This window comes from Chanodichthys erythropterus, chromosome 19 (assembly GCF_024489055.1).
Source record: "Chanodichthys erythropterus isolate Z2021 chromosome 19, ASM2448905v1, whole genome shotgun sequence".
Lineage (NCBI taxonomy): Eukaryota > Metazoa > Chordata > Actinopteri > Cypriniformes > Xenocyprididae > Chanodichthys > Chanodichthys erythropterus.
This window is the reverse complement of record NC_090239.1, coordinates 17832783-17853842: the sequence shown is the minus strand read 5'-3', so window position 1 is coordinate 17853842 and position 21060 is coordinate 17832783. Positions and strand designations below refer to the sequence as shown.

General features: G+C 36.9%; 1 protein-coding gene across 1 annotated transcript in view; it reads left to right on the top strand.

Moving 5' to 3' along the window:
• The window catches only part of pkd1b (polycystic kidney disease 1b), a 37850-nt gene extending 18562 nt beyond the window's left edge, over positions 1-19288 (top strand). The window contains exons 19-42 of the mRNA XM_067369834.1: positions 8-613; positions 1444-1594; positions 1705-1957; positions 5093-5288; positions 5376-5543; positions 5619-5762; positions 5827-6037; positions 6284-6407; positions 6997-7149; positions 7619-7683; positions 7778-7929; positions 8281-8395; positions 8475-8641; positions 9783-9985; positions 10118-10315; positions 10446-10600; positions 12888-13000; positions 13094-13232; positions 13378-13497; positions 13667-13838; positions 13939-14226; positions 16157-16291; positions 16379-16693; positions 18548-19288. Coding sequence (XP_067225935.1) covers positions 8-613; positions 1444-1594; positions 1705-1957; positions 5093-5288; positions 5376-5543; positions 5619-5762; positions 5827-6037; positions 6284-6407; positions 6997-7149; positions 7619-7683; positions 7778-7929; positions 8281-8395; positions 8475-8641; positions 9783-9985; positions 10118-10315; positions 10446-10600; positions 12888-13000; positions 13094-13232; positions 13378-13497; positions 13667-13838; positions 13939-14226; positions 16157-16291; positions 16379-16693; positions 18548-19288 — 5084 coding nt within the window. The remainder of the gene's footprint in view (positions 1-7; positions 614-1443; positions 1595-1704; positions 1958-5092; positions 5289-5375; positions 5544-5618; positions 5763-5826; positions 6038-6283; positions 6408-6996; positions 7150-7618; positions 7684-7777; positions 7930-8280; positions 8396-8474; positions 8642-9782; positions 9986-10117; positions 10316-10445; positions 10601-12887; positions 13001-13093; positions 13233-13377; positions 13498-13666; positions 13839-13938; positions 14227-16156; positions 16292-16378; positions 16694-18547) is intronic.
• Positions 19289-21060: the final 1772 nt, after the last annotated feature.

The following is a 21060-nucleotide window of genomic DNA, read 5'->3' as shown; positions in this document are numbered from 1 at the left end:
ACTGCAGGCAGCACACTAACTGCTGATCAGAGGCAGAGGAGCGATTCAGGCCTCAAGCATATGGATACATCTGAGACAGCTGTATCAGCACTAAGCCAGATTTTTGAGCTCACACGCTCATTAATGTTGTCGCGGATGAGTGGGGAAGAAGCTCTTTCCCTCGCCGTTCCAAAGATCAGTGTGGTGGGTGTACGGGGTGACCCTAGTAAAGACCTTCTATGCACAGATCCTCTCCGCCATTGCCAGTTTCACATCCCATCAGCACTGAGCTCTCAACTAAAGGAGGAAAAACAAGAGGTCCTGCAAATCCTTCTGCAAATGGAGGGTGAAGAAAACCCATTCATTCCAGCTGCAGAACCTCCTATAACGACTACTCTTGCAGCCATGGAGTTTGCTACACCACAGGGGCAGCCCATTTCGATTGCCAACCTGACACTAGACACAGCGATACAAATTACTTTACACAAAAAAGTACAAGAGACAGAAGATGAGAGGTTACTATGGAAAAATTTTACTCTGCTGCCCAAGGGAAGTGTAAATTTCACAGTCAAAGCAATGGAAACAGAGCCTCAGACTGGCCTCTATGTTGCCCTAAACTTCAGTCTTATCCCAGGTAGTGTACACCAGCCAATGCATCTTATTACACTTCAATATCTAATCTAATCTAATCTAATCTAATCTAATATAATATAATATAATATAATATAATATAATATAATATAATATAATATAATATAATATAATATAATATAATATAATATGCATGCAATGTTCATTTATATTACATTATTTTGTTTAGAGTAAGAACTTTTTTCTTGAAAATTATGATTTTATTCAACAAGAATGCATAAAATAATCAAAAGTTTAAGACTTGAGTATAAAAAGAAATTAATGCTCAATACTTAATAGTTTTATTCAGCAAGGATCCATTAAATTGATCAAAACAGACTGTAAATACATTTATTATTAATGTTACAAAAGATGATTATTTCTAATAAATGCTGTGTTTTTTCTTTCTATTCATCAGAGGATCCTGAAAACTCATGGTTTACACAAAAGTATTAAGTAGCACAACTGGTTTCAACATTGATAATAATAAGAGATATTTTTGAGCACCAAAACAGCATATTAAAATTATTTCTGAAGAATCGTGTAACATTTTAAATAATAAAACAGAAATCAGTTATTTTAAATTATAAGAATATTTCACAATATTACTGTTTTTACTATATTTTTTACCATCAGCCTTGGTAAGCAGATGGCATTGTATATTATATTGGTTTAATTTATTTTATGAAATTAATGTAATAGTCAGCGTGTCTCAGTGTTAGCAATAAAAATAACCTTTAAGTACATGCAAAAGAGGTATATAATATGTTTGCAATATAGAAATGTTTTAGCAGTATAGAATATAGAAAGCCTGTGCTTTGTATTGTCAAGCAGGTGCTGGTGAGAAAGCCTCTGGAATTGTATGGATCTATCTAGATGACCAACCAGTTCATTCACTGTCTGGACAAACTCATTCTCAAGAGCTCACCCTCTCTCTCTCAGCTGAGACTCCGTCACTGGAGCATACCATCTTCCTTACACCACTGTAAGTTCTTCTTGTTCCTTCCTTAATTTTTTTTTTTTTTTCATTAAAAATAGTGAATAGAAATATTGTGTTAGTGTGAACGAAAGTAATTGTGTCTGTAAATTTTACAGCTTGAATGGCTCTGCCAAAGACCTGTTTGTGAAGCTGAACAGTAGCGTCAGCGGTGTGGACGTGTCTGTCTCAGTGTGTGTGTTCAGCATGCTGTGCCGGTTCTTCAGTGTTGATGAGAGGCGCTGGAGCAGTGATGGTTTGAGTCCTTTGAGTGGCAGCAGCCCCCACACTGCCCACTGCCTCACCCATCACCTCACTATGTTTGGAGCCAGCCTCTTCATCCATCCCGAAGCACTTCTACTGCTGCCACCTGTATGCCATTTCTACTTAAAGATATAACATAATTTCGCAATCAAAGGGTTAGTTCACCCAAAAATGAAAATTACCCCATGATTTATTCACCCTCAAGCCATCCTAGGTGTATATGACTTTCTTATTTCAGTTGAATACAATCAGAGATACAGTGGGTACGGAAAGTATTCAGACCCCCTTAAATTTTTCACTCTTTGTTATATTGCAGCCATTTGCTAAAATCATTTAAGTTCATTTTTTTCCCTCATTAATGTACACACAGCACCCCATATTGACAGAAAAACACAAAATTGTTGACATTTTTTGCAGATTTATTAAAAAAGAAAAACTGAAATATCACATGGTCCCAAGTATTCAGACCCTTTGCTCAGTATTTAGTAGAAGCACCCTATTGATTTAATACAGCCATGAGTCTTTTTGGGAAAGATGCAACAAGTTTTTCACACCTGGATTTGGGGATCCTCTGCCATTCCTCCTTGCAGATCCTCTCCAGTTCTGTCAGGTTGGATGGTAAACATTGGTGGACAGCCATTTTTAGGTCTCTCCAGAGATGCTCAATTGGGTTTAAGTCAGGGCTCTGGCTGGGCCATTCAAGAACAGTCACGGAGTTGTTGTGAAGCCACTCCTTCGTTATTTTAGCTGTGTGCTTAGGGTCATTGTCTTTTTGGAAGGTAAACCTTCGGCCCAGTCTGAGGTCCTGAGCACTCTGGAGAAGGTTTTCGTCCAGGATATCCCTGTCATCTTTCCCTCGATTGCAACCAGTCGTCCTGTCCCTGCAGTTGAAAAACACCCCCACAGCATGATGCTGCCACCACCATGCTTCACTGTTGGGACTGTATTGGACAGGTGATGAGCAGTGCCTAGTTTTCTCCACACATAACGCTTAGAATTAAGGCCAAAAAGTGAGACCAAATCTTGGTCTCATCAGAACAGAGAATCTTCAGGTGTTTTTTAGCAAACTCCATGCAGGCTTTCATGTGTCTTGCACTGAGGAGAGGCTTCCGTCGGGCCACTCTGCCATAAAGTCCTGACTGGTGGAGGGCTGCAGTGATTGTTGACTTTTTTACAACTTTCTCCCATCTCCCGACTGCATCTCTGGAGCTTAGCCACAGTTATCTTTGGGTTCTTCTTTACCTCTCACCAAGACTCTTCTCCCCCGATAGCTCAGTTTGGCCAGACGGCCAGCTCTAGGAAGGGTTCTGGTCGTCCCAAACGTCTTCCATTTAAGGATTATGGAGGCCACTGTGCTCTTAGGAACCTTAGGTGCAGCAGAAATGTTTTTGTAACCTTGGCCAGATCTGTGCCTTGCCACAATTCTGTCTCTGAGCTCTTCAGGCAGTTCATTTGACCTCATGATTCTCATTTGCTCTGACATGCACTGTGAGCTGTACATTCTTATATAGACACGTGTGTGGCTTTCCTAATCAAGTCCAGTCAGTATAATCAAACACAGCTGGACTCAAATGAAGGTGTAGAACCATCTCAAGGATGATCAGAAGAAATGGACAGCACCTGAGTATCACAGCAAAGGGTCTGAATACTTAGGACCATGTGATATTTCAGTTTTTCTTTTTTAATAAATCTGCAAAAATGTCAACAATTCTGTGTTTTTCTGTCAATATGGGGTTCTGTGTGTACATTAATGAGGACAAAAATGGACTTAAATGATTTTAGCAAATGGCTGCAATATAACAAAGAATGAAAAATTTAAGGGGCTCTGAATACTTTCCATACCCACTGTATATTAAATAATGTCCTGGTTCTTCCAAGCTTTATAATGGCAGTAAATAGAGAATGAGATTTTGAAGCCCAAATAAGTGCGACAGTCCATCATAAAAGATATCCACACCGGGTTAATAAAGGCCTTCTGAAGCGAAGCGATGCCTTTGTGTAAGAAAAATATCAGTTTTTAAAACTTTAAATAACTAGCTTAACTCTGACGCGACGCATGATGGAATGATGAACACGGAAACACAGAGGATAGAGCAAAACAAAACACCGGCCACGAATTAGAAGTCTAAAATGAGAATTTTTAAAGAGAAATGTCAGAGGATTTCGATATAAGAGAAGAGGAACTTGCGTTTGTTGCCCAATTTGAACAGAGAGAGGCATCAAAGCTTACACTACTCCTACATAATGCAAGGGGTTACTCTTTTGGCGTAAGTCGACATGCGTATGGCTGTCTGCCGGAAGCTAGTTATTTTAGTTTTTAAAGTTTTAAATGTGGATATTTTTCTTATACAAATGCATCACTTTGCTTCAGAGGTCTTTTAGTAACCCCCCAGAGCTGTGTGGATATCTTTCATGATGGATGGTTGCACTTTTTGGGGCTTCAAAATCTCATCCTCTATTTACTGTCATTATAAAGCTTGAAAGAGCCAGGACACTATTTAATATAACTCTGACTGTATTCAACTGAAAGAAGAAAGCCGTTTACACTTTGGATGGCTTGAGGGTGAGTAAATCATAGGCTGTTTTTAATTTGAGTTAACTATCCCTTTAAAGGGAACATACACTTCAATTCAAAAGTGTGGGGTCGTCAAGATTCCCCCACCCCCCACCCCCCCACTTTTATTCAGCATGGATGCATTAAATTGATAAAAAGTGACAAGACTTTTACATATTTACAAATATTTTCTATTTCAAATAAATGATGTTCTTTTGAACTTTTCTATTTCATCAAAGGTTTCTGGAAAACAAATATATCGTGGTATCCACAGCACAACAGTTCCCTTTCGTGGGAACTATCGACGCTACGTCAATGACGTAGCGTCTCGTTCCCTTACTCAGGGAACAGGGGTTACACTCGTAACCCGAGACGTTTTCAACACTGATAATAATAAGAAATGTTTCAAATCAGCATATTGGAATGATTTCTGAAGGATCATGTGACACAAATGATACTGAAAATTCAGCTTTTGCTTTTACATTTCATTGTAAAATATATTAAATTAAAAAAAGTTATTTTAAAATGAAATAATATTTCATAATATTACTGTTTTTACGGTATTTTTCATCAAATAAATGCAGCCATGGTGAGACTTCTTTCAAAAATCTTATTGACCCCAAACTTTTGAACGGTAATTTATGTAAAAACTGTAACACATCAGTGATGAACATTGTTTGTGTCACCAGTCAGAGGAGCCGGTGAGAAACGTGGTGGTGGGAATAGTTTGTGGAGTCTTGCTGCTAATTCATCTGCTGGTTGGTCTTCTCGCTCACAAACTGGATCACCTGGAAAGTCTGCGTCTGTGTTGGGTTCCTCTGTGTGGTCAGAAAGGTCGCTACCAGTACCGGGTTCTTGTCAAAACAGGCTGGAAAAGAGGGTCTGGTCAGTGGAATCTTTAATTTAGTTATCAACCTCTTAAAAGTCATCAAACAAGAACTTACCAAGTTATGAAACATCTGAATCCATCAGGTACCACTGCACATGTTGGCATTAGCCTGTATGGTCTGAATAAAAGTGGCTCACGTCACCTTCAAAGAGAAGGAGCTTTCCAGAGGAACAGCCTGGATGACTTCCAAGTTGAAACGGATGCCAATCTTGGAGAGATCTGGAAGATACGCATCTGGCATGACAACACGGGTCAGTGGTTGTGAATAGCTTCTTTCTTTCTTCTTAAAATAACAAATACTCACAAACAACTGCTGTGTTTTGCAGGTCTAGACCCATCCTGGTACTTAAAACATGTGATAGTCTGGGACATACAGACAGATAACATGTTCTTCTTCCTGGTAGAAGACTGGCTATCTGTGGAGAACGAGAGGAACTCTGGAAGGGTGGAGAAAGTTGTTTTAGCATCTTGTAAGTATACACATGCAGCACAGCATATTTCATATTTGCATTTCATAACCTTTGATCTTTTTAGGTCCTCAGGAGCTGCAGCAGTTTAAAAGGATCCTACATTCCCAGTTACTTTTTGGCCTTCAAGAGCACCATCTGTGGATTTCGTTATGGGAACGGCCGGCCCACAGCCGCTTTAGCCGAGCCCAGAGGGTAACCTGCTGCGCCCTCTTATTACATCTCTATCTGGCAGCTGGGGCAGTGTGGTATGGAGCAGTGGGCAGAAAGGGCAGCAGGTAATAGACATGACCTTCAAAGGGCATGGATAACAGATTGAGCTTGTATAGCTTACACTGTAGATGCAGGTAATTGCATCTTGTAAAACAAAGCAATTTCCGTTTTTCTCTAAGCTACAGTCTTTGTTATTGATTAATGCCAAAGGAGAATAATATTCATCACTAAACTCAGAGAAATGAATACATTTCATCTCATTCCTCTTAAAACAAATGGGTTATACACATTTGTTACTGTTACGACTGCAGTGTTCCAGTCTCTACCCAGATGGTGATGAATGGGGAGACCATTTTGGTTGGAATGACAGTTGCTGCTTTGACCTTCCCCCTTCAAACCATTCTCAGATTTCTGTTCCAAAAAACCCAGAGCAAGGTATATATATGTCAATCTTCATAATCCCTTGTGAAATTGTACTGTATATATATCATATTTTGACTTCTAATCTACACTACCATGTTTTTTAAAACAAGTTCTCACCAAGGCTGCATTTATTTGATAAAAAAAAAAGAGTAAAAAAAGTAAATTATTACAGTTTAAAATAACTATTTTAATATATTTTAAAATTATTCCAATAAAAGTAATTTATTCCTGTGATGGCAAAGCTGAATTTTCAGCATCATTACTCTGGTCTTCAGTGTCACGTGATCCTTCAGAAATCATTCTAATATGCTGATTTGGTGCTCAAGAAACATTTCTTATCACATTTGAAAACAGTTGTGCTGCTGGAAACCATGGTACAGGATTCTTTGATGAATAGAAAGTTTGAAAGAATAGAAATCTTTTGTAACTTTAAAACAGTCTTTATTATCAGTTTTGATCAATTCAATGCATCCTTGCTGAATAAAAGTAGTAATTTCTTTAAAAAAAAAAAAAAAGTCTTGCTGACCTCAAACTTTTGAACAATAGTGTACATTCATGAAAATTCTCACTCATAGTGCAATGGTGATGGATTGTGTTGTAGGTGACACTGGAGGTATCTCTGCCTCCCTCTCCTGTGTCTCATTGCGTGGAGATGGATGTTTTCCTCAGTCACCCAGATCTCTCCTGCTCATCATTTCTGTCATTGCCAACAGTCCCTGACTCTTCCATATATGATGGACCATCTCCTTTCACTGTGAGAGAATTTAATTCCCCAACATTAACTAAATATCATAGAGTCATCAAGCATAATTTCCTCAAAAGGTTAGTTCACCAAAACTAATTCTGTCATCATTTACTCACACTCAGGTTGTTTCAATCCTGTATGAATTCTTTCTTCTGCTGAACACAAAAGATACATTAAAGAACAGATAAAACAGGCCCAGGGCCCCATTGACTTCAATAGTATGGGTGTGTGTGTGTGTGTGTGTCTGTGTGTGTGTGTGTGTGGGTGTGTGTGGGGGGGTGTACTATTAAAATCAATGGGGCCCATCAGCTGTTTGGTTTCCGACTTCTTTTGTGTTCAGCAGAAGAAAGAAATTCATACGCGTTTGAAACAACTTGAAGGTGAGTAACTGATGACAGAATTTTTGGGTGAACTACCCCTTTAATTAATTTATTTGCAGCATATTCTCTCCATATCTCCTTGTTTTTTTCCCTTTAAGAACTCACTGCAGAGCAAGAAACTAGATTCAGAGTTTTGGAATAGTCCCGATCCTGGGAATGACCGGTACCAAGTCTATTCTTCATGAATTGTACATACAGTATTACATGCCCTTAAAAGGTTAACATAAACATACAGTGTTATTTTAAACGTTTCACAGAGTGGATCAGTGGCCATCATGTGACAGTATCTTTGGCCTGCCTGAGCTGACAGGAACTACTCACCTTTTGAAAAGAAAAAAAGCCCTCCTACAACTACATTTGTCTACTCCAAACTCTGAGCACAATATCATAGAACCAACCAAGTCTTCAGGTTTGAAGAAACAACGTCACTCCCTTGAAAATGTCAAAAATCATTTATTCAAACCTCATGTTGTTCTAAACCCGTATAACTTTCTTTCTTCTGTGGAACACAAAAGAAGCTCTTTTTCATATGAAGACTGGGTCTGTCAAACTTCAAAAGGCAAAAAAAAAAAAAAAAAAAAAAATCACCATAAAAGTCATATACATGCAACTTTACACAAGTCTTGAAGAAAGTAAGAAAGAAAGAAAGAAAGAAAGAAAGAAAGAAAGAAAGATTTGAAGCAACATGAGAATGAGTAAATGAACACAGAATTATTGAATTTTAAGGTGAATTATTCCTTATCATTTGCTCTTATTTTAGAGGAAGATCTTATGACTATATCTGCAGACCTGGATCCCACAAACACACTTTCCTCAGGGCCAGAAGCATCTGACAGTGGCCATTTTACGCCCAACGAGACCACCCTGTCTGACATGTGAGTTCTGCACTGAACGTTTCACACATTTACCAGGATACATTGTCACATACTTTATTTCTGTCTTTTTGTCTTTCAGCCAGGACAGCTTGTGTAGTGAGTGGTCTGATCTGAGTGTGGATACGCCTACATATGAACCTGGCTTTCACAAGTCCTCCTCCTCACTCTCAGTGCTTAGTGAGGCCAGCACATTTCTCCCTAGCCTCCCACCTGACTCTATAAGCAACATCTCCAACACACGCATTGGTGAGCCCACACCAAACACAGAGCAAGATAAGATATTGAAAGTAAATAATGAGAACCATGACCATGTGTCCATTTTCTGATCCCATTCCTCCCCTTTCTCACTTTATTCCCATAATTTAATGTCCGCAAAACTTTAAAGTCAATACTGTATTTCATTATTTCATTTTCATAATTTTATTTAATAATATTTTATTTGAAGATATATAGATATACTTCCATTCAAACGTTTGTGGTCGGTAAAATGTTTTAATGTCAAGTTAAAGTCTTGTATGCTCACCAAGGCTCCATTTAATTGATTATTATCAAAAAATACAGTAAAAACAGTAACATTGGGAAATATTATTACAATTTAAAATAACTGTTTTCTATTTTAATATATTTTAACATGTAATTTATTCCTTTGATGCAATCATTACTCCAGTCTTCAGTGTCACATGATCCTTCAGATATCATTCTAATATGTTGATTTGGTGCTCAAGAAACATGGGGATTTAAAAAAAAAATTTTTTTTTAAGAAACTGCTAGTAATTTCACAAACAATTACAAAAATGGCAAGTAACACATCGAATTAAACATTACATTTTGAAGTAGAAAAACTGAAATGGCATTTTCTCAGTAAAACATACTCCAGTAATCTTTGTTTTATTTATTTTCTGAAAAATATTTTCTTACAGTGTACATTTCTAATTATCACAGTTCGAAAACCATGTGGAAACCATGATACTTTCTTCCAGGATTCTTTGATTAATAGATGTTTTTTTGTAACATTATACATATCTTTACTGTCACTTTTGATCAGTTTGATGCATCATTGCTTAATAAAAGTATAAGTTTCTTGAGAAAACAAAAAACTTACTGACTCTAAACTTTTGAATGGTTGTGTATACATACAACAAATATATCATAAAAATACATGTGTGTCATTGTGATTTTTCCAAGACATTTTCCTGGATCAACATATTTTGTTGGTCCTGGAACAATATTCCTGTGAATATAATAGGTGAATAACACTGATGTAAACTTTAAATAAACTGTAAACTTCAAATCCCTCAAATCTGATTGGTTGATATGAATGTTGATGCAGAAACATGTTGTACTTGGTGAAATCACATTCACTGTGAATCAATGTGCTGTTCGTCAGGTGTTGTTCGTGGTGTACCTGGCTTGCGTCTTCCATCGTGGGTTCTGCGTGTGGTTCACCTGCTGGTGGCTGTTCTGCTGGGAACATGCCTGGCTCTAGCGGGACTGTATGGGAGCATGTTTTCCAGCACTGTGGTTCTCATGTGGCTGGTGTCCGCCCTGTCAGCCTTCCTCACTTCTGCCTTGCTGTTGGAACCATTTGCAGTCAGCTATAAATCTATTTCGCACTGTTCTTTAGATAAAAATAAACTGAAAGATATGCATTTTTATCAAAATATTGCTTTTTTCCCAATCAAAACATCCTTACTTTACTCATGACATCATATTTTTCTGCAGATATGTATTCAGGCACTATATCTGGCTGCTGTTGTGAGACCAGTAGACCCAGAGGTGGAGGACCGTTTGGCTCAGGAGACAGAAGTCAGAAGGACAGTAGAGCATCTGGAGGATAAGGTTCATCCTCTCTGTGGATACGGCCTGCTGCAGGCTAAAGAGGAAGCACGGAAGCTGAGAACGCTTAGAGCCTTGATGAGGGTGAGCTCAGACCCAGAGATCCACTCAGCACTCATTTAGTCCTCAGAGACCTATAACAGCTGGATTTCTCCTGAATGCATATTAATATTTATTTTAATGGTCTGTTGTTTTGTTTTATGCTTATAATCAGAGCTGCTTAGTCTACATGATCTTCCTGTTGGTGGTTCTGATGGTGAACTATCAGGAACATGTGCAGGAATCTAACAGCAGACTGCTTCAATCAGCTATAAAACACACACTGATCTCAGCTTCACCAGGGCAGCCCAATCTCACTGCATTATCAGGGTGAGTCAGACTATATATTCACCAGTAATCCTCATGTTTAGCTGAAAATGATTTGATTTCTTTTTGAAGTCCCAGAGACCCCAGTGATTTGGATAAAAGTAATAATATTAATTTGAAGTTAACCTCTTTTAATATGTTCCTTAAAGGTGCTACAGAGGATGTTTTGTTTTATACATTTTTGCAATATTACTTGAAACTGTCTTTACTAACTAATAAAAGACTATTTATTAGGTGCACTGAAAGTAATAATATTAATATACATCATCTGTGCACGAGGTAGGGCCTTAAAAACATCAGCCAATCGTTTACGCGATCATCACGTAAACGATTGGCCCTCTGGCTTGTCAATCACTGCCATGACGTTCCTTGTGAGAGACAAGCACGACTGCGCTCTCCAGTAACTTTCCACACTCCGCAGGCGCCGCATGCAATGTTTTTGTCAGGAGACAGGAGTAACAACTGCAGATTATGAGTTACCTGCGGTGAGTCCGACATAATGAATCCACTAACACGACACAGTGAATGCCGGTGGTAAACAAACACTCGTGTTCCAATACTCATGCACAAGTTTTGGGAGGCGTTCCCTCGATATGAGCTGTGAAGGAGGGGGGTTGTTCTTACGCATGCGCTCATTTCAAAAACTCACTAACAGTCTTTGGTTTCTCAGTCGACGAAAAGATCCTCTGTAGCACCTTTAATATTTTCTTTTAACATACTCCTTCGTCCTAATCAAAACTTTAACCCTCTGTTGCATCACAAAATAGAGCAATTCAGAAATGTGACTTCCGAGTAGTAATGCTGCCTAATTTGGGGGTGTGAGAGACCTTATATTATATATAAGTAATTCACAGGACCTATTACCACAACTTAAATAAATGCATGGTTGCAAATAAAAAAATCTAGTTTGTTTTAATTAAACATTTTAAGTTGCAAACATTATTTTGTTGAGTTCTGTTGACATAATAATGTTGATAATTACATCAACTTAATATCGTCTGTTCTTTCAAAAAATTAAGTTGTAGTAACGTAATGAAATTGTCTTGATAACTTCAAAAATTAGGCAGTCGATTTCTAGTTACCAGCATGCTTTGCATAGGACTGGATAAGGAGAGTAAATGTTGAAATGAAGTGCTAATTTACTTGTTTTTAATGAAGGGAAAGACCTGTTAGTCTTTAATGCTGTTATGTTTGACATTTAAAAGAGTTTTGTAAGTTTTTGTGGTTACCATTGTGCTGAAGAGTAGATACATAAAGATAAACACTACTTTGACTCTATAAGTAATGACAACACTAATGCCAGTGACAAGTAATATCTTACTTGCTCATTAAATATACATGTTAAATAAGTTATGTTAGCATGTGCTATGATAGCTGTTGATTTAAACTCAGGTAGTTGGAGCAACTTCACTTTTTTGAGTAACCAACCTAATTTGTAGCATAAATTTCGTTTTTATGCTACAACTTATTAAGTTCCTCTAACTCAATGTAGCTTGTTGGTTGAATGTAATTTCAAAATTGTCATAACTCAAAAAAATTGAAAATTGTTGCATTATTATTATTATTATTATTATTATTATTATTGTAGATCTAACATATATATATATATATATATATATATATATATATATATATATATATATATATATATATATATATATATATATATATATATATATATATATATGTCTTTTTGTCATTCAACGTGTTCTCCTAATCTTCTATTTCGTCTTGTGCCTGGGCCCATTTCTCAAAATTGCCATATTCACCATACAAATGAAACAATATGCAAAAATCATCTGTTTAGCCTATCTAAATAAACGCTTTCATATATGTCTCTCACTCAGTTTGCAAGCGTAACTTTGTTACTATGGTTACAAATGTTTATAGTGGCGGATTAATTTCGATCTGTAATAAAAACAGACTGGAACTACCTGTGCATTAAACTGTTTTACTGCACACCTTCCAGCCAATCAGAATCGAGTATTTAAACAGACCAAGGTATAAATATATATATACGGAGGAACAGAAACAGCTTTACAAAAGTTAGTAAAGACAGCATAACAAGAGGCACAGGTGAGACTGATTAATCACTATGGTGACAAAAAAGGGAAACTAAAGAAACCAAGGGGAAAGGAACTAAACATAGGAGATGAAAACCATAGCAAGACAACAATATCAAAATAAGAGTCCTTAATCACACAAAAACTAATGTGTATGTGTGTGAATTGCAGTTTCTCATGAATCAGTAAAATGTAATTTTATTTCAAGATATTTAATTTTTTCATAGATGGATGAATGCAAAACAGTGGATAGATGAGAGCTTGATATCACACCTGTATGAAAACCCTTGTCTTTCTCTAACTGGCCCCGCAAGACTGCAGAAAATTAATTTTCAAGACTGTAAGGACTCTACTTACTACTATATTTAGCTTTTTGAGAGTTTGCACAAAAATAGTATACATAATGAAATAAATAAAATCCTAACTTTTATAGATTGCAATCAAAACATCAGAGATCAGTTCCAATCTGGTCGACTTCCTTTGATTCTGACTGCTCGTGTTTCATCACATGCCAACCCTAGACAACAGAGCTCCTCAGCACACAGTAACAACACTCCAGCACTCTCATCGAGGTGAGAGATAATAGAACACAAAGAGAAAGACTGTCAGTGTGTAAATAAATTGTTGTGCAGCCTGAACAGCTGTATGGGAGAATATAATAACATTTTCCTGAATGTGTTTTTATTCGCACAAATGATCACAATCTCCTCTTTCAAGGCCGACGACTAAGGCATCGTGTGCATTCAGTCAGACAAAGGAAGTAGTGCTTGGGAACAATAGTGAATCCACACGTCGGATCCTATCAGACCTACAGACAACAAACTGGATGACAACAGGGTATGATGTCACTATATGGCATATAGTATCTTCATTCTATACATGTCCAGTCTTGTACTAAGGATTTTTATTCACACATACTGGAAGTTGTATGCTATTATTAGTACCAGACACCCCTCATGCTCATCTCAATGTTTTTTGAGTAACTGTCTTATGTTTTCTGTGACAGGACACAGGCAGTATTGATCGAGTTCACTCAGTATCATAAACAGACGGGCATCTTGGCACCAGTTTCTGTTCTCCTGGATCAAACACACACAGGCAGAATCCTTGCTTTCATCTCTATCCAGCCTTTTCACATATCTCCATTATCTGGTCCAGACTTACACGTGACATTGACGGTACTGGCTCTCCTACAAGACTTAATTACAATAGAAACAAATCTCGCAGCTCGAACAGAATTTGAATAAACTTAAAATTGAATTGTGGTCTTCTCACTAGATTCTGCTTTTGCTGTTTGCCCTGTGCTTTGTGAGTGTTGAAGTATGGGCCTTGATCAGGAAGCCAAGTCAATACCTGAGGCATGCCTGGTGCTGGTTTCAGCCATCGTTAGCTCTTCTGACGCTAGCAGCAGCTGTTCTTCGTCTGTATTTCCTCTACACGACTGCAGCCTGTGTTTCCAGACATCGCTCCCGGCCCACATCCTTTGCTGACTTTCACAGTGCTGCTACACTGGCCAGAAAATCCAATCAGCTCTCAGCAATCTTACTAACCGTCTTGGTTCTAAAGGTATTGGTCCTAAAACAAAGGAATAATTTGTCAAAAAAAATTCTGTGTAATAAGAATGTGTTACTAAATGCATATTATTGATCTTAAAGGGTTAGTTCACCCAAAAATAAAAAATTCTGTCATTAAGGGATTAGTTCACTTTCAAATGAAAATTTCCTGATAATTTACTCACCCTCATGTAATCCAAGATGTTCATGCCCTTCTTTCTTCAGTTGAAAAGAAATTAAGGTTTTTGATGAAAACATTCCAGGATTTTTCTCCATATAGTGGACATCAATGGCCTCCAAACAGTTGAAGGTCAAAATTACAGTTTCATTGCAGCTTCAAAGCATTCTATGCAAAATAAGGGTCTTATCTAGAGAAACTATCATTAATTTTCTAAAAAAAAGAATTCCGGCAGTGTATTCACTGCTAAGTGTATTACTGCCCTCCTCAGGTCAAAGTTTGAACTAAGTTGTCATATACAATATGCTAGTGCAAGTATATAACAATTAGTTCAAACTTTGACCTCTGGAGGGCAGTAATACACTTAGCAGTGAATACACTGCCGGAATTCTTTTTTTTAGAAAATTAATGATAGTGTCTACACTGCTGGAATTTTAATTGAGAAGAAGAAGAATTTATTTTCGACTGAAGAGAGAAGGACATGGACATCTTGGATGACATGGGGGTGAGAAAATTATCAGCAAATTTTAATTTGAAAGTGAACTAATCCTTTAATTACTCACCCTCATGTCATTCCAAATCCATAAGACCTTCATAAAATTAAGTTTGAACCACTGCAGTCACGTGGACTATTTTAACGATGTCTTTAGCACCTTTCTAGACCTTGAAAGTGGTGGTTAAATTGCTGTCTATGGAGGAGTAAGATACCTCTCAGATTTCATTAAAAATATCTTAATTTGTGTTCTGAAGATGAACAAAGGTCTTATGGTTGTGGAACGACATGAGGGTGAGTAATTAATGACAGAATTTTCATTTTTGGGTGAACTGACCCTTTAAATGCATGTTATTCATTTATCCATGCATGTGTTTCATTTTAAAATGTTTCTGCAAATGACTTCTGCAATTATTTAATTCACTTAAATCCCACCCCTTTTTAAAATTCAACCTCAAGCTCATGTTCAGATCTGCCTCCATCCAATAAACAACCAATGCATAGAACCAATGGTTATTTACACTATTTCGATTGTCCACTTTTGACATTCTACTGTAACAAGTAGTAATTTTGCAACTACATATCAGTTAGAGTATATAGTAGACTGTTAGGGTTAGGATTTTTAGAATAAGTTGACGTACTTTCAAAGTTGCTTATAGTCAGTAGAACCATCAAAATAAAGTGTTAGCAGATATTCTACTAAGAATATATATTCTTCTAGCAGGTAGTTGACACAGCTGCAAAGTAACTTTGCAGAATGTCTAAAGTGGACTATCGAAATAAAGTGTTACCGAACCAAGTTGTCGCCCTACTTTTTCGATTATATATTTTACTTAGATAATTGTCACAATACGGAAGAAGATCTGTTGCCACTTCCATTACATTGTGACTTTAAAGTTTTAGGAAAAGTTGCAATTAAATAAAATACATAGATTTTAATACAATAAATAAAGAGAAAATGGGAGAGAAAGACATGTATAGTAATACAGTATCCTATATAATGGAAAAAACAAAAGGGCTACAATTTAGTATGCAAATATTATTATGACATCACTTCATCAGCATCAGTCTATGTCAATGGGAGATTTTCAACCTTATAAGTATAACATTTATAAATTCAAATATATTTTCAAGTTTAATTCATTGCAGAAATTGGATACTTCAGGTCTTAAAGTGCCTTGCAAGCACAGCAATGAAATTTATTGTACTAAGTCATGCTCTATAATCAGTTTCACTTTGTCAGTCAATGTATTGAGAGGTGTGTCTTTACAGATGGTGGGGATCCTGCGGTTTGTTAGGCGATGGTTGGTAATAGGACGAGTTATCCGACAGGTATTCCCACAGATCTGTGGCGTGGTGTTCCTGCTGCTCCTCCTGTTGCTTCTGTTCTCTCACACAGGCATCATGGTACAATATTTTTTTTTTCTTTTGACTTTTGTATTTTTTCTCTAATGTTTTGCACCTGAAAATGCAGCCCACATCTTTCTCTTTCAGCTCTTCTCAGGTACAGTGGAGGGCTTTAGGACCTTATGGCAGGCCAGTTCTTCTTTGCTCTGTTTGTTAAAGGGGCACATGGGGTTACGTCGACTTTGTGAGCATCATCCGGTGGTGGGACCCCTTTACTGCCTGTCTGCTGTAGGTATTGGATTCTGGGTACTGGGGCGCCTATGTGCTGCTGTATTGATTCGAACCTACCGAATGGTACAAGCAGACATTTACCGACCATCAATGGAGCCGCAGGACCATGAGATGGTACAGTTTCTCATTAAACGACTCAAGCTATGGATGGGGCTCAGCAAGACCAAAGAGGTACAAATACCATGTCTGACTTTTATAATTTTTTTTTTTTCTTTTTTTTTCCAATTTATGATTTGAATCATTCATCAACTTTAAAAAGTATTAATAAAGTTTTTAACAGGGACGTTCAGGTTCATTGACTTAAAATAGAATAGAAAACAGTATACATAGAAAACTGTTATTTTAAAGGGGACCTATTATGCCACTTTTTACAAAATGTAAAATAAGGTGTGTGTATTTGAAGTTTTAGCTCAAAATACCCCACAGATCATATATTACAGCATGTTAAAATTGTCATTTTTTGGGTGTGAGCAAAAATGCAACATTTTTGAGTGTGTCCCTTTAAATGCAAATGAGGTGTTGCTCCCGGCCCCCTTTCCAGAAGAGGGCGGAGTTTCAAGAAGAACTCATGCTCCGGCATACTGGCAACAACAAAACAGGACAATCTCAAGCACCAAACATTTCAGAAAGGAAACAAAGATGCCTTTGTCAGGAAACAAAGATGCTGTGAAGCTAAACACTGTTAATGCTAATAGGGCAGATTGTCACCGGCTGTAGATAGGGCTTCTCCCTACGATGGCATCATCATAGGGGAGAATCTGAACAGGGACGTGCACAGGAATTTTGAGGGGCAGATGCTCTTACTTAAAAAAAGGACACTTCCCTACCAAATTTATTTTATTTTTATTTTACCTCAAACTTGCGTCTAGTTAACTTTCTAAAGTAGCAATCGCTTCTCGGGTCGACATTAACACACTGACAAAATTATATTCAGAATTAAAAATATTTTTATACCACTTTTTAATGTGTGATTGTGTAAAGGTTTTCACAAGATACCAACCTTTCGCGAACTTGCTTCCAACACTCGTTCTAATGGAGGCGCGGTGTGCGCGCGCGAGTATGTGAGAGAGACGCGTGAATGAGAGACGCAGGGAAATGAAATGCAGCTGAACGTTTGCTCTATGAAAGACATTGACAAAGATGAAAACTAAGGACATTTAATCTATAATTTTATTTTATTTTAGTTAGTTTTGGCAAACACACATTACAGTTTTGGTTAGTTATCGTTTTTTTTGTAATGCCTCGTTTTTATTTTTATTTCAGTTAACGACGATGTTTTTTCCCACCTAGTTTTCGTTAACAATTATAACCTTACTCACCTTTGCGACAACATTAAGTCGTCTCACCCGAAAACCGCGACAATCTCCTTCAAGTGCCGCTCATTCAGGCTCAGCTCAGGTGCCGGTCGCGTGCAGCACTGCAGCCACGTAAACAGAGTTTGCCCTTCCCCTACTGACTTTCACTTTCGGACGGGTGCCCGAATATGGAAGTGAATGAGGCTTTGCGATTTTTTTTTTTTTTTTTTTTTTTATCTAGGCCTACGTGAAATTCTGCATCCATTGTACGATTTTTTTATTTATTTTTTTTCCACCTCGGAAGAGTCGAGAAGGCTATATGGGCAGTTGCCCGGGCAACCTGAGCAACCTTCTGATTTATGGGAATTATTTTTTACCATTACAGGCTGGTTGTTTACACACACTGCGGACACATTTCAGTGTTCAAACACCTTATAAAAGTGAATTTTGCATAATAGGTTCCCTTTTAAATTGTAATAATATTTTACATTATTACTGTTTTAATTGTATTTTTGATCAAATACGTGCAGCCTTGATGAGCATAAGATACTTCTATCAAAACATTAAAAATATCTATCTATCTATCTATCTATCTATCTATCTATCTATCTATCTATCTATCTATCTATCTATCTATCTATCTATCTATCTATCTATCTATCTATCTATCTATCTATCTATCTATCTATCTATCTATCTATAAACGTATTTGATTTGATTTCCTTTGTAGTTTAGACACAGAGTCAAATTTGAGGGAATGCTTCCTCCACCGTCCAGATCCTCCCAGGGCTCTGAAGCCTCTAACTGTTCCGTCCCGCTCAGTCCCATCGGGCCCCGCCAGGCATCCTCGGCCTCCTCTTTGGCCTCTGATTCATCTGTCACTTCAGACAGTTTTGACTTTCACCATTATGTGGACCGTCTGGTGCCCTGTGTTGACAGTCTTCTGGCAAGTTTCGACCGCATCAACCAGCTGACAGAAGAATTATATAACTTTGAGCTCCAACTTTCGCAAATCCAGAGCAGAATCTCCCAGAGAAGAAAGCAGCCTCAGCAGGTGAACTTTGTGGGACGTGATCCAACACCTAAGCCACCACCGCTCTCTCGACATCCATCTACCTCTGTTTTGGAATGTAATCCCATTCCAGGTTCTCTCCAAAGTGTCATTAATACCCTTCCACGACGCCGCGCTACCCACTCAGAGTCCTCCCTGATGGGGTCTGCTGCTCAGTCAGGTAAAAGAATACTTTCTGCACTGGATGGAGGGATGAACAGTCTAAACCCTAGGAAAATGTGTGTCCCAAGACACAGAGCCTGGAATTCAGTCACGTGTCATTCTGCTGACACTGCTCTGAGGTTACCTGCATCTCACAGCACTGTGGCCTTGCCAGCAAGACCCTGGAGTGAAGACGGAGACCGTGAGCTTGAATGCGACAGCCTGCCGATTAAGAGACGGGCATGGCACACTGAATAAGCGTAGCAATTTTCATGCCATTATTATGTATTATATGTGGATGGCAATTTTGCTTTACTACTACTATTTACCTTTATTTTTATGTTTTGACACAGTGAATGCACAGTGTGGTAGTCACAATCGCTTTCAATTTTGGGAATGTTCTACCTCTTAACTGGTGCTTTTGCACTGCTTTTCATGTTTGTTTCCCTTTGGTTTCACCATGTTCAGTCTCTGCGGAACACTATCTTGTTGTTATATATTTAAGAATCTTTTTTGTCAATAAAATCCAAACTGTGGCTTAAACATTGGAGTATTTGTGTTTCATTCAAAGAAGTTAGTAGAAATTATTTGAGCAAAAAATAAAATAGACTCTTTATAGCTTTCTTGATTTGTTAAATATTTATTGAAAAAAACAACAACAACATTGTATCATTTGTTTTTTTCCCCCAATTTAATCTTAAATTGAAGTTTAATTAAACCCTCAATCCTTTTTACAGCAATTAAGTCTGATAACTGCAAAAAAGTGTATTCTTAAATAGTTGTTTCTAATTTTATTTGCAATGTCTAAAACCCTTGAAAGAAGATACAAATATCTCTTAAGCAAAGAAAATATATTTCCTTATATATGAACAATCAATATATTAAGATTATTTATTGAAACTATACAGAATAATATATTTTGTTATATTAACATAAGGAATTGCCACTTTTCATATATTGAAAAATGTGACTCTATATTTACTTAATAATAATTTACTTCAATAATACACTTCATAATAAAAAGAAGTACATGTGTGGTACTGTGTATAAATATATTTGAACATGCACTATATATATATATATATATATATATATATATATATATATATATATATATTCACATTTATATGGGATATGTATGTGCATTATATGTATGTGCAATATATGTACACAATTATATTCTCCTCATAATCATATACATAATATATTTTCTATTTATCTAATTTCACCCATGTTGCCATGATTTTAAAAACATCCAATTGTCCAAAATTCCCAAAAATGTAATATTTGTTTTCAGTAAACACTTTTTTTCTTATATACCACCACATATTTTCATATATGAAATATGTAACTATGCAAAGCATAAAGTGAGATAAAAGTTTATGAATATGTGTTCATGTAAACCCATGCGCTAACTCATAAAAAAAGACAATGAATTGAGTGTTTTAGTAAAAAATATAGAGCGCAGTTTTGGTCTTGAAGTTTTATATGTATCTATATATAACCATACGTTGTCCATGTATATATTGCAGTATATTGAAAAATATAAGTACTATGGAAATTATGTAATATATCACATTATATTTTCCAGTATATTCCTGTATATTTGTTATAACTTAAGGGATAGTTGAAAGCAAATTGAGAAAGGAATGTAAGGTAATTTAGAAATGCATAGTTGACACAAAAATGACATTCCCATCATCATTCACACTGTTGTTCCAAACCCGAATGACTTCCTTCTCTGAAAAAGATATTTTGAAGAACTTTGGGAACCAAACACTTTTGGAAACCATTGAACAACCCTAATGCAACCACTAGATGGCAGTAACACCAAACTAATATTCTGAGAAATATAAACAGGCTTTGCCTTCCAAGTCCTGATTTTAGACTAAGATCTAAGATCAGCAGCCAGCTGCAAACAAACCCCAAAAGCTAAGAAAACCCTAGTGCTAATACCCGTAAGATTATTACGAAAGGTTTTTCTCGACTTAAGGGGTTTATGATGCTGCTATGTCCTCACATCAACTTTG